Source organism: Eschrichtius robustus, chromosome 8 (assembly GCF_028021215.1).
Source record: "Eschrichtius robustus isolate mEscRob2 chromosome 8, mEscRob2.pri, whole genome shotgun sequence".
Taxonomy (NCBI): domain Eukaryota; kingdom Metazoa; phylum Chordata; class Mammalia; order Artiodactyla; family Eschrichtiidae; genus Eschrichtius; species Eschrichtius robustus.
The window spans coordinates 60,106,892-60,121,928 of NC_090831.1; the positions used below are offsets into that span (position 1 = coordinate 60,106,892).

General features: G+C 35.0%; 1 protein-coding gene across 1 annotated transcript in view; it reads left to right on the forward strand.

The window, feature by feature from the left end:
• The window catches only part of ANKMY2 (ankyrin repeat and MYND domain containing 2), a 34,953-nt gene that overhangs the window by 3,692 nt on the left and 16,224 nt on the right, over nucleotides 1-15,037 (forward strand). Inside the window, exons 2-4 of the mRNA XM_068550566.1 lie at nucleotides 3,797-3,861; nucleotides 9,466-9,604; nucleotides 11,324-11,422. Coding sequence (XP_068406667.1) covers nucleotides 3,797-3,861; nucleotides 9,466-9,604; nucleotides 11,324-11,422 — 303 coding nt within the window. The remainder of the gene's footprint in view (nucleotides 1-3,796; nucleotides 3,862-9,465; nucleotides 9,605-11,323; nucleotides 11,423-15,037) is intronic.

Here is a 15,037-nt window from a genome sequence, read left to right on the forward strand (position 1 = left end):
CCCCCAAAATGTTCTACATACCCATTTGTAATCTGTCACTCCCTCCACCCGTGTCTCCAGGCAACCACTGATAGGTTTCTGTCACTATTGATTAGATTTCTCTATTCTAGAATTTTATGTAAGTGGAATTATACAATAAGTATAATAAATATTCCTTTTTTTTTGCATGACTTATTTCACTCAGCATCATGATACTGAGGTTCATCCATACTGTACCAATAATTTGTTTCTTATTTTTTTCTTTTATTTCCTATGTATGGATATACCACTATTTGCTTATCTGGTGACACTGATGGACATTTCAGTTGTTTCCAATTTGGGACTATTAAAACATCCTGCTCTAAGGTCCTGTGTAGTTAATAATGTTATTTCTAGTACCTCTGGTATATAGAAAGATTCAGGTCTACTAATAATTATAGCATAGAGTTCAAAGACAAATTTAAATTCAAATACGTAGTTACCATTAACTATATGACTGGGCAGGTTTTGCAACCTCTGTGGGCTTCATTGTCTTCCTTTACAAAACAACTCTTTTAGTTACTCTAATTTTTTTTTTTTTTTTAATATTTATTTATTTATTTATGGCTGTGTTGGGTCTTCGTTTCTGTGCGAAGGCTTTCTCCAGTTGCGGCAAGCGGGGGCCACTCTTCATCGCGGTGCGCGGGCCTCTCACTATCGCGACCTCTCCTGTTGCGGAGCACAGGCTCCAGACGCGCAGGCTCAGTAGTTGTGGCTCATGGGTCTAGTTGCTCCGCGGCATGTGGGATCCTCCCAGACCAGGGCTCGAACCCGTGTCCGCTGCATTGGCAGGCAGATTCTCAGCCACTGCGCCACCAGGGAAGCCCAGTTACTCTAATTTTTATAATTTTTATGTAGTGATTCATAATCCTAACTTGAGGACATTTTGTTACAAAGTCTAAAAATAGATACACATAGGAGAATTTAGAAACTTTACACTTAAACAGATTCACTATTTCAAAATATATGTTGTAATTAGAAGTCTCTCTTTTAAAATACATTTATAACTATGTATCTATGATTAAGTCTGTATCCATATATTATTTTTAAATTCAGATACTTTAATTATTTTATACATGATTTTACTTATACATAAATGTAACAGCAACTAACAAGCCAAATAGTTTTTTAAATACTTGACATAGATTCCTCAAAACATTCCTGTTGAGGGATCCCACTAAATGATTGAAACTCATAAATACTCAGATCTCATGACTATCTGATGGATTGCTGGAAACAGAAAATGTCATGTTTGTTTGTTTCTCCCTTTTTGTTTGTTTTGGCTACTTCTCCTTGTCTTCAGTAGAGACCAGTGGTCCCAAACTAGATATTAGAAGTGTCGCAATGAATTATATTATGCTACTCTAAATATAAATAACAAGAGCATCTAATATGCACTGAGGTTGTACTCTGTGCCCTACACCAAGACAAGCCCTTAGTCCTAAGAACACTATGGGATGGATTATTTCTGCTTCCTATATAAGAAAACTGAGGGTTTTCTAGGACTTGTTCAGTTTTATAGTGGTCCTGAAAGGGCTCTAGTGTGGTATAAGAGAGGGCAGTAACAGTGAGAGTATCACTCTTACCATCATCTCTTCTCTGCTAAAATGCTGGTCCATCCAGATAAGTTATCTATCCCACCCTAATGGAGCAGGTTGGGTTGTGTTTTCTCCTCTGGAGCAACTTGGAGAAATTCTCACAAGGGAAAGAAATTATTAAATATTATTTTCGTCAGTTATGTCTATTCATTTTTGTCTCCAGTGAGGATAAATGTTGACTCATTTCCCATCCCCCTTATAGTACCACATCCCCTCATCTTAAGAGTTTGTTAAATCAGATTTAACATATTTCTTTCCCAAGTAAAGCAATTAATCTTTTCAATTTAATTGCAAAATATTGTTTGAGAGTCTACTATGCACAGTAAGGAATGACAAAAAATAAAAATCCTTCTGTGTAAACTATGTGTTTCCCATTTCCATGCTATTCTAGACCTTCTACAGTTTCCTACTGTCATTAAATTGGGAACTCCAAGTTAGAAATCATCACAAGTTTTTCCTCTTGGGGGTATTTTTGCTCATCTATTTTCCAAAATATGTTTTCATTCTCTAGAAGCCCAGACAGTTTCAGAAAAATTTTCCCATCCTGGTCCCTGCATTTCAAAAGACTAACTGGTATTCCGTGGCATGTGAGTGAGCAACTCATCTTTTTTTTTTAATTGCCCTGCGATTGGACAGATTTACCATATACATCGTTAGCCACCGGGCTAAACATTTTATAGAATTATTGGCCTGTTGTCTAATATGAGCCAAATGTCTATGATTGCAATCCCCATCCTTTCCCTAACATATAGCAGGCTTTGGCATGATCACAATCCCTATAGTGTTCTCCCTTTATTGCATAAACATCTCTCGGTCAGATGGAAAATAACTTCAGTTATTCCTCAGTGGATAACGGGGTTCAGCTGAAGCATCTTCCTCAAGTGAAATTGGTGTGCAGGAGTTTGTTCTAATTCCTTTCCAAAGATGTTTGAGAGTCTCTGGTGAGAAGCCACAGGTATGGATAAGCTTCCCTGCACAACTTGCTTGCATGCTTGAAGGCTTTCCCCTCTCCCTCTGTAGCCATTCAGCCAGTGATACCAGCTGCCCTCAGGTGGAGTGTGGGATCAGACAAATGAACTATGGACAAAATAGCTGCTGTCATAATTCGGGGCCTTGTAGATCACTCACTTGACATTTCCCCAGCTGAGCTATTTCGCTATCAATCTAGGAGACATTTCTGTATCTCCCCTCTGTTGGTGAGGGGTACTCAGACCATGTGCCTAAGAAGCAGGTTGGGTAGAAAGAAGCAGGCTAAGCTCGATTCTGCATTCCACCTTTAGCTCTGGAAGAATTGCAAAGTTTAACACATTCTTGCACTATAATTCTAAATTTAAAGACAAGAAATAACTCCTAGTTGAGGATGCTTCTATTCTTTTATGTCCTTTTAGAGGAGAGGCTTATCTCATCCTTTCTCCCTGAGAACATGCAATTTCATTATCCTGTTCCCTGTCACACCAGAAATTTTTTGGCAGAACATGTGATTGGCTCCTATTAAGGATGATAATAGCAACATTCTCTCCTGCAACTATGCCTTAGTATGCCTTACAGAAGGCTGGAAAACCTGATAGTCGTGGCCCAATTACAGCTTATTTACAAATTTACAGAGACTGACCTTCAGGTTTACATCGGATGGCTTTCAGTATGAGAGTCTGAATACTGACCATATGGCACTTTTGTATAGTACCAGGCATAAAAGATACATTTACCTCAGCATTTCCAAACCAAGAATTTTATTAGGAGCATGCCATCAATTCACAGGACGTAGTGGTGACAAGGTATATAAATACTGACTGTATTTTGAACTGTTATTACACTGACAGCAATTTAAGCTTTAGATGGTGGGTTGGATTAGATGCCCTTTAAGATTTGTTTCAGTATTAAAAGTCTTATGCTTTGTGGTTATTGTATTACTGCCAAAAGGAAAATGTGGCCAATTTAATATACTCTAAGGCCAGTGGAAGTAAAAGCAAGATGGAGCTATTTTATTCTATATGAATCTGTTCTCTGGGATAATTACTTTGTGGAATAAACAGTATGCGATTGATGCTTTATTTCTTAGCAACCTGACCTGACTCATCTTAGTTTTACAGATAACCCTTTAAAGTCTGTTTCCTTGACGTTAGATTTTTTTCTGTTCTAAATATAAATAACCTTTGCACTTTCTTTCTTTTTTTTTTAAGGTACTGTCCAAGAAGCTGGAACATTGTTAGCCAGCAAGAATGTTCATGTCAACTGCTTGGATGAGGTAAAATTTAAAACATTTAATAAAGTTTTACTTCCTATGAGAATGGATAATATATGAAATCTAATAATAAGAGTTGTTTTCTAGCATTTGTGCTCAAGTTATACTAAGTTCTAAAGCAAATGTCAGCAGACAGGTTGCAAAAGACAAATAAGGATGTAAAAACATGTTTAATTTTACTGGTAATCAAATAAGTGACCGTTAAACCAATTCCATATCATTTCTTGTGAAGTGTGGGAAACACTGCACTTTTATATGCTACTGGATTAGGTGTAAATTGGCATCATATTCTGGAGAAAATTTTAGAATATTTCTCATTTTTAAATGTACCTACCTTTGATCCAGCAATTCTACTTCTCGGGAGGGTTAAATGACCTAAACTCAACTTTCTAGAACAATTGCAATCCAGAATAACTTTCTGAGGTGGTAGTTTCTCTTCAGAGCTGTCCAGTATGGCAGCCATTGGTGCCATACTGGACACACACATACTGAACACGCATTCAATGTGTGGCTAGTAGATACTCTATTATACAGGACAGTTCTAGTACTAGAACATTAACTGAATTTCAGTTTCTCATGCAGCAAAGGAGGTGTTTTGTTAACCCTTTACCCACACATGGGTAGTAAAGTTAATATCAGACAAAATAAAGTTTAAAGCAAAAAAGAAAAAAAAAAAAAAGATGAAGACTCTTTCTTATAGAAAGTTTATAAACCACCAGGAATATACCAGCCTTAAGCCTTCACTAATAATCTTATAAGCTTTGAAGTTCATTAAGAAAAAGGTAGAATTCAAAGGAGAAATTTGTAAGACCACAATAGCATCTTTTAGAAAATGATAAGTAGAAAAAAGTATTCAAGGGATGGAAAAGTTGGATAACCTAACAGTCTATGCACTTTTATATAAGACAGAAATAGTACATCTCCATTTACATTTAACACTGTTAAAAATTGGTTTACGTATTATACTTTTTTTTTTTTTTTAGAAATGAGTTTTTTTTTAAATTTTATTTATTTATATATTTTTTGGCTGCGTTGGGTCTTTGTTGCTGCGCGCGGGCTTTCTCTAGTTGCGGGGAATGGGGTGGGGCTACTCTTCATTGCGGCATGCGGGCTTCTCATTGCAGTGGCTTCTCTTGTTGCGGAGCACATGCTGTAGGTGCGTGGGCTTCAGTAGGTGCGGCACTCGGGCTCAGTAGTTGTGGCTCACAGACTCTAGAGCGCAGGCTCAGTAGTTGTGGCGCTCGAGCTTAGTTGCTCCGCGGCATGTGGGATCTTCCTGGACCGGGGCTCGAACCCGTGTCCCCTGCATTGGCAAGCGGATTCTTAATCACTGCGCCACCAGGGAAGTCCTGTATTATACTATTTTGTAAAGGAAAATTTTAACTAACTTTAAACAAGTTTACCAAATGTAATATAACACTGAAAATAAACAGAAATATGTTCCAAAGAATAAAACATATAACCTGAATGTTTTTAAAAATTCTGAATAGTTCTTGGGTAAAAGAAGAAATAGAAGTAGAAATTTCCTACTATAAACAACTGAAAACACAACATTTATCAAAAGCTACTGTTTATCAAAAGCTGTGTCATGTGGCCAAAGTCATATTCAGAGGAAATTTTGTAGCACTTGTTATTGTACTTTAAATCTTTGTGTTGTTCTGAGCTTTCAACTCATGAAATTAGATAAAAAGAATAAAGTATACTCAGAAAATATAAGAAATGAGTTAAGAAAAATAAAATAGAAATAAAAAATTTTAAAAGCCATCAAGCATAAGCAACAAAAGAAAAAATAAAGAAAAAATAAAAATTAAAACCTTTGTGCTTCAAAGCACACCATCCAGAAACCCACAGAATGGTTTTACAAATCATATCTGGTAAGGAACTTGTAACTAGAACGTATTAAGAACTTGTACAACTCAATAATAAAAATGACAAATAACCCTATTAAAAAATGGGCAAAGGATATTCTTCTTCCAAAGAAGACATATGAGTAACCAATATGCACATGAAAAAAGGCTCAAAATTAGCTGCCGGGGAAATGCAAATCAAAACCACGAGAGGCCACTTTACACCCACTAGGATGGCGATAATTTAAAAAAATATATAGGGCTTCCCTGGTGGCACAGTGGTTGAGAATCTGCCTGCCAATGCAGGGGACACGGGTTCGAGCCCTGGTCTGGGAAGATTCCACATGCCGCAGAGCAACTAGGCCCGTGAGCCACAACTACTGAGCCTGCGCGTCTGGAACTTGTGCTCCGCAACGGGAGAGGCCGCGACGGTGAGAGGCCCGCGCACCGCGATGAAGAGTGGCCCCCGCTCGCCGCAACTGGAGAAAGCCCTCGCACAGAAACAAAGACCCAACACAGCCAAAAATAAATATAAATAAATTAATTAATTAAAAAAAAAATATATATATATATATATAGATAATAACAAGTATTAGTGTGGATGTGGAGAAGCTGGAACCCTCATGCTTTGCTGGTGGGAATATAAAATGGTGCAGCTGCTATTTAAAATGGGTTGACAATTCCTCAAACGATTAAACATAGAGTTACCATATAACCCAGCAATCCTAGGTATGTAACTAAGAAAAATAAAACATATGACAATACAAAAACTTGAACATGAATGTTTATAGCACCATTATTCATAACAGCCAAAGGTGGAAACAGTCCAAACATCCATCACCTGATAAGTGGATAAACACAGTGTAGTATATCCATGCAACCGAATATTATTCAGTCACAAAAAGGAATGAAGTCCTGGTGCGTGCTACAACATGGGTGAATTTCAAAAACATTCTGCCAAGTGAAAGAAGCCAATCAAACAAGACTAAATATTGTATGATTTCATGTATAGGAGATGTCCGAAATGGGCAAGTTCATAGACACAGAAAGTAGATTAGTGGTTGCCTAAGGCTGGGTAATGGGATGGGGAGGGGTAATGGGAATGACTGCTAATGGGTATGATATTTCTTTTGGTTTTGACAAAAATATTCTAAAATTGATTGTGGTGATGGTTGCACAACTCTGAAAATACTTAAAACTATTTAATTGTAACGTTAAATGAGTAAATTATATCACAATGAAGCTGTTAAAAAAGAAAAGATAAAACAAAGTTATCAATTTAAGACCAGAAAATAGACACAATTTGGAAAGTATAAGCAAGAAAATAATAAACACCAAGGAAGTGAGAGCATAACTGCAATTATGAGGAATTGTCATACCTTTTTAAAGCCAATTCATTTGAAAATCCATATGAAAGTAGTGATTTTTTAGAAAAATAAAAATGAACGTATTTATCTCATATAGAAATAGAAAAACTGGGATAATTAAGGAAGATTTGTATGAATGTATTTAAGTGCCAACTACCTTCTAAAGCTGCAAACCTGAGTAAGCTTTACAAAACATTCAAGGACCATTTAATTCTCATTTTACACAGATTGTACCATTAGTTCATAAAAAGATGGGAAGATGCCTAACTCATTTGATAAAGTTAGCATAATGCTGATGCCAAAACAGGAAGAAGCCCAAGCAAACTATGGGCTCAATTCACTTTGTAAATACAGATGCAAAAACACTATATAAAATGTTAGCAACTTGATCCAGTAGTGTATCAAAAGAATAATAAGACTTAACCAAGTAAGGTTTCTCCAAGAATGATAGGATGGTTCAGTTTAGAAAATCTTTCAATGTAATTCACTATATTACAGAATAAAAGAGAAATATGATCATCTCAATAGATATAATGCATTTGATAAAATTTAACTACTGAGGGTAAAAACTCTTTTAACAGCTTAAGATAGAATGGCTTTTCTATAACTTGAATAAGTTTGCAGAAACCTTCCACAAGCATTGGCATCCTACTTAATGTTAAAACATGAGACACACTCCTATACTTAATGTTTAAACCTAGGAGCACCAAATTCAAGACAAGGAGGTTCCTGGAGCTTCTATGAGTGAGCTGCACACAGATTTGGCCTCCTTGGTATTCCTTGAACCCAATGCTCCTCTCCCCCAAAGAGTTTTACACTTGCATTCTCTTTACTGGAGCATTCTTCCTCTAGTTATTTACATCCTTTGCTCCCTCCAGGGCTTTGTTCAAATGCCACCTGCTCAGAGGGACATTCTTTGACTGTCCTTCTAAAAATAACAATCTCCTCTTACCTTCTGCCATTCCCTCTCCCCCTTACTCGATGCTGTTTCCCTGTAGCACTTATTATCACCATCTGCCTTGTCACCCCTACTAAAATTTAGTGCCAGGGACTTAGACTTTAGGGGCATGGAATTTGCTCATTGCTACCCACAGTGCATAGATCTGTGTCTGACATATCTTAGGCACTCAATAAATATTTGCTGAATGAATGAATGCTGTATTTAATGATATAGAGTTGTAACGTAGTAGACTAATATTGATGAATTCTTTGATTTAAAAATTATGGGAGAGAAACTTTATTTTTAGGATCATCATATTTAAAGTTTTTAAAACTACTAAAACTAGTTTTAGTTATTAAAACTAAAGTTTTAATCTCCTTATCATCTTCCCATTACTACTCTCAAGAAACATTGACTACTCCTACTAAGTTGCCTCCTGTACAACCTTCCTATGATTCTCACATCAACAAGCCTCTGATAATATTGATGACAATGTTCATTATAATAGTCTAGAATCATCAAGAACAATTCAAATTATGTTAGTATTCTAAGATTTGCTAAAAAAGAGATTATATGTTTTAGAGAGGTTTTCATCCAGAGTAACTCTGAAATTCCAGCACTCAGAGAGTCTCTCCTGGATTCTGAGAAGATTTACTTACAGGGAACATCTCATTTATTTATCCACCAAATAATATTAGGTACTCAACATATAAAGTTGGATGTTTCATTGGATATGGGCAAACATATGGAGACTAAACAGTGTAGCCTGGTGTAAACACTACCAATCATTTCTCCATATTCATATAATCATATATATAACCAAATCCTGTATATGATCAAAATATAAATGTGATTTTGAGGATCATTTTTCTTTAAATGAGAACACTCTAATATACATTTCCCACATCTTGTTTTTCTCATTGGCAGTAATTCATGGAAATTTTTTCAATTCAATAGATATAAATGTATTCAATTAGTAACATCATACTATTCCATGCTATGGATATACCATATTCAACTTTCCCCTTGATAAGCATTCTTTTTGTTTTAAGGTTTTTCCTTACTTTTTTCTTTTCTTTTCTTTTTTTAACACATTTGTATCTGCTTGTCCATTTGTTTCCCCAGGAGCTAAGTATGTGTAGTAGAGATGAGAGCCCTGATAAATTTAAGTTTTGGTCCTTGCCCTGGCCACTTTACTAGTCATGTGAAGTTGAGCAATTCTTCTCTGAATCTGTTTGCTAATCTGTAGAAAACCTCAGGTAATAAAACCATCTTTTTTCTTCAGCAGTTTATGGAAGATCCAAGTGGGGAATTGAGTATAAAAATGCAGATTATAAAGATGATTTTATTAATTCATTTTATTTTGTGTTTTAATTTAATTGCAGGAATTGTTCATAGGCATGGGGAAAGGTAAATAAGTAAACTTAATACTTTTATTCCCTTTCTGTTAAAGAATGGAATGACTCCCCTAATGCATGCTGCATATAAAGGAAAACTTGATATGTGCAAATTACTTTTACGACATGGAGCTGATGTAAATTGTCATCAACATGAACATGGATACACAGCCCTCATGTTTGCTGCACTTTCTGGTGAAGTTTTAGCATTTATTCTAATATAGCAATAATAGTCACCTATACAAATTTGTTATAAGTATATGTACATTTTTAAATTAAGCGCATTTTTGTTATAGTAATTTTAAGATCATGTCTCGTGGAAAGACATGGTGGGAATCGGTTTTGAAAAGCTATAATGTATGAAATATGTTATATAGTTAATTTGGTGATGTTTCTTTAGTTATTTAAATCACTTGATTCTTGGTATTGACAATATATTTTGTTTAGAGTTGTGGAGCTAGATCTGTTATTCTTACAATTTAGTTCCTTTGCTGTTCTATAGTTTTATATTTTGAAGTAATATGAAAGCTTCTTTGTTGTTCTCTTGAGAGAATACCTGCTATGATAGGGCTATTTGCTTCAGTGACATTTAAGTGCTAAATATGATGATCCATTTAGAAACTTACTCTGATTCATGTTGCTTATAATTTGCTGAATAAAGACAATTGGGAAATATCTAAAGTTAAGTGGAATTATCTGTCCTTGTTACAGTTTTTTAAGAAAATAAATATGTAACTTAATATTACCATGCTTTAAAAGCAGTAATCTGTATTTTTATAATCCGGGGGCGGGGGGGGGAAGCATTTCTAAGCATAATATAAAATATAGAATTCAAAAAGGGCAACACTGCCTAATTTGATTACATAAAATCTTAAAACATTTCCATGTATAGAAAATACCGTACATAGAGTTAAAATATAAATTAAAAAACCAAGGAAAATAGTTATTACTATTTCTAAAAGGGTTATATCATTATATATGAAGAGTTCTTATAAATCAGTTAGAAAACAACAAATACTACAGTAGAAAATTAGACAGAAAATTGAACAGAGAACAAAAGAAATACAACTGGCTAATAAGCTTAAAACGCTCTCAAAGATCTGCAGATTAGAACAACAAATGATAACCTTTCACTTAAACATATTGGCAAAGGTTAAGGAGGAATGATGACGCCCAGTCTTGGCATAGGAACTTTTGTGCACTGTTTTGGGGAGTGTACATCAGCCCAACCTTGCTGGAAGGCAGCCTGGTAAAATGCATTTAAAATATGCATAACCTTTGATCCTACAGTGTTTTCCAGGGACTCTTCCTAAGGAAATCATAGTTCAGGCTTGCAAAAAGTAATGGGAAATGCTGTCCACTGAGTATAGTTTATAATAGCAGATTATCTGTAATGATTCCTTTAGTGAAAGAACACAAATAGAAACACTATGAATGTGTAGATAGGACAAAGTGTAAAAAGATAGATCCTCAACTGTCAGTAGTTATCTCAGGGCCTGTAGGTGTGAAGGATGGGATGAGTTAGTAGACATTAAGGGGGGAGACTTTTATTCATTTTATTTTTTCTGTCTTTGTTTTTTATTTTTTGTTTTGACTTTATACTAAGCATTATTCTTTTTTTTAATACTAAGTATTATCCTAGGAAAAACATACTTTGTCTTGTTAAAAAAGAAAAGTTATATTCAATTCCATACCATTTTTGTATTGCTTGATGTGTTTTCTAGAAAATAAGGTTGATTTCTATGTGGGTTCTATAGCATTTTACTTTTTGCTATAGTTATGATTTATATTTTGGAAAAAATGAAAATAGAAACCTAAAACTACGCAGAAAACAAAGGGTACAGATTATTTAAAAGGGAATATTTGAATTGTGCAGTCCTTAATTTTAACAAATATGTTTCTTTTTAACTCTAGGTAATAAAGACATCACGTGGGTAATGTTGGAAGCTGGTGCCGAGACAGATGTTGTCAACTCTGTAGGAAGAACAGCAGCTCAGATGGCAGCCTTTGTGGGTGAGTTTTTATGGCAGTTTTACATTAGCTTATACCCAGAATTTCCCCCATGGAAAAAAATACCACTTTGCTTCTCAGAGTGTAAATACTGTCATGTTTATTTTTAAAAAAGCAAATGTTTACAGTTTTGTCTAACTTAATGAAACACCTGATGACACTTTGGATAACACGAACAAGCTGTTTTGAATCTCCACTCTGAAATACAGAGTGTGGTGAGGGCTTTTTGTTGCAGTCAAATGCTTGAATGAGAATATTTTACTCCTCTAAGGAAGTAGTTTAACCTAATGTTTAAGAACAGGAACTGTGGAGTCAGTGATCCTGGGTTGAAATTCTGGCTGTACCATTTAACAGCAAGTTACTTAATGATTCTGATCTTCAGTTTCCCCACTGCAAAATGTTTACATGGTTATCGAAAGGATTAAATGAGATGATAGACCTAAAGAACTTTACATGTAGCTCTCAATAAATGCCATCAGTTATTGCTGTTTATAATAATTACAACAATGATTAGGAAGGAGCATTAATGATAATACAGTATACAGCTGTTTCATTATCATCCTCATCAACCACAAACATTTATTGCATGTGCCCAATATTTCTTGGTGTGTTAATCCTGTTACTTGATATAATATAGGGGGTTTAGAAGAGAGTGGGAATGAATATTTGATGTTTGGTATTTTGACCCCAATGAGTTGGCAGTTAGAAGAGTCCACTGATAGAAAAGCAATGATAGAAATATCTGATTTATTGGGAATGTAGTAAGTAGCTCTGTGAGGCCTAATGATTCATTGAACAGATCCTTAACATTCACAACCTGTAGACCAAGCATCACTCTAGATGCTTTGGTGAACAAGACAGAGGGTGTTCCTGCATTCATGGCACTAAGAGGATAGAGGCAATGACTGTGTGAAAATGTATTCCAATGGGTGACTTAAGGGTTCCATAAAAATACATCAAAGAGAGGGATCTTCTCTCCCATTCCAAGGGAATTTCAAGAGAGAAATTACATGTAAGCTAAGATACAGTGGGAATTAGTCAGATATGGGGGACAGTAATTGTATATGGTGTTAAATTTTATTATTATATTACTTAAAACTACTAATAGTAAGTGCTGTTGATTAAGTCAAACAGTCACTGAGTCACTTTATGACAACTCTTTGAGAACAAATATTCTTGTTTTATTTTACTTCAATTCAGGAGGATTTGAAAAAGGTATGGCTTTGCTGTGCAAACTTCAGGGAAATATTTATCTCCCACAGTTAGGGACTCCCTAGTTGCTACCACCTCAGCCCTCAGCTAATTTTGAGGGTGTCAGTTTAGTAAGAAAAGAACACTAAACTAGGAATCATGAGACTCATATTTTAGTTCATATCTGCTCCTAATGAGTTACAAGATCATAGGCAAATCCCTTCACCTCCAGATCCTCAGTTTTCTGATATGTACAAAGAAGCCAGGGAATTACATGATCTGAAGTTCTCTTTAACTCTACAAGTTTTCATTATGTCCACAATGTAATAAAATAGAGCTTAGATAGAGGTTAAGTAACTTTCCCCAGATCACAGGGCTGGAAGTGGAGGAGCCTGCACTTTCAGCCATTAATACGATGCTTTTCTTTTTCTCTGTTTTCTTAATACTATCAATACTACGTTAATAAAAATCTAATGTACACCTGTCCACAATTCCATCCTAAAGTGAGGGTAATGTTTTCATCCCATTTTAATCTATTTAGACTAATTTCATAGACAGAAAATTACATGGCACCCTTTCAAGTTGACATTATATTTTCCTTAAAGTTAGTCTTATTAAAAACTCATTCTCCCACTTTCATTCCCCTCAAGCAGATCAATATGTATACATATGTACTCACACACGTGCAAGATTTTTTCATCTTTTAAAAATAAGGTCATACAAATATATTCCTTGCAACTTGTTTTCTTCACTTACCAGTACACCATGGAAGTCCCTCCCATCTCACTCAGTATGTGGCTATGTGTGTGTGTGTGTGTGTGTGTGTGTGTGTGTTTCTTTAATGTGATTGGCCTGGTCTTGTTAGAGTACATTTTCTTTCTCCTTTTATTAACTTGAAAGATCAAGAATGCTTTTATATTCTACCAGTGCATACTCTCCTATTCACAATGCTCCCAGTTAAACCCATATTTCTCAGTTACTATCTAGAAACGAGAGCAAAACTATACCCTGTGCCCTACCCTTAAGGTTTTGCATTTGCCCATTTAGCAACCCCAACAAGATGAAATCCTTATAACTCATTTATTTCTCCACATTCTCTGTGTTTGCCTTGTCAGGCAACAGGCCTTTCCTTTCCTCCTCCACCACTACGACTAGCTGTGGACTTGCCTGAGAAAGTCTAGAATGTTTGGTGCCAATATGTCATTAGAGTGTCAGTCATGGTGTGTTCTTTCTCCTTCAGCAGTCCTCACCATCTACAGTATAATTTCTCCATTGTGCTGTCTCCACCCATTGGGATTAACTATCTCTGCTGCCAAGGGCTCTTGTTCTCCACTCTCTCCTCTCTTTTCTCCTTGCTCCATCTTGAGATCTCTGTTCTCATTTAGGTTTTGGTTACAGGACATTCTCAGATGGTACGTAGGTTGTATATCGTTTGAAACCCATCATAACCAAAACTCTCTTTTTCTCTTGAAATGCGAGTCATATGTTGGCTACTTTCATGATTCTTATATCACTGTTCTATTCTCTCAATCATATGTAGAAGTTACTCCACAGTTTTCTAAATCCTGGTTTTGTAAGTGAGAATGTGATTTATTTTTCTTTGTCCACTTTTCATTTCTTATTCTGGAATTGTATTTCAATTTCAGTTTATCCTTGAAAGTAAAAAATTGTACTAGCATGTGTCTGGTTGTGTGTATGTTCTCATTAATCCTGCGAGGGCTGACTCAGTGAGCCCGTTCAGTCTAGAAGACTCAAGTCCAGTGATAGTAATAATGGCACAAAATGATGCACTGGTCCCCACCCAGCCCCCACCCCCAGCATTTATTTTCTATATTAATAGTACTATTTTATTTGTAGGTATTCACAATTCATAAATTAAAAACTCATAAAACTAAATATTTAATAGTTTAAATTATAAAATTTAAATATAAATTAAGTAAAAATGTATAAAGATAAACTTTAAATATATATGTATATCACTCTAATATAAATTATTGGCAGATTTTTAAAAATAAAATATCAAAATAACCTCTAAGTACTACCTAAAATGAGAAAGATTAATGTTGGAAAAAATAAAGTAATATTATTTTTTTCCTTCTCACAAAGGTGTAATTTTTTTTTTTTTTTTTTTTACAAAGGTGTAATTTTAAGAAACCTCTGGTCCTACAACAGTGTCATTGTTAGGTAGCCAGTATTTTATGTACAAATATTTCCAACTGCTAATAAGGCTTTTTCTGAGTATACTAGTTGGGGGACTGATGAGAAGATGTAGTTACAAGCTAAGTCTATATTTTCCTCTGATCCCTTTACCTTCAAATCTTCCTATGTCTATTTTGATATTTAGAAGCTATTTTATTTTTTATTTTAATTTTTTTAAATTTATTTATTTATTTATTTATTTATTTATTTATTTATTTTTGGCTGCAT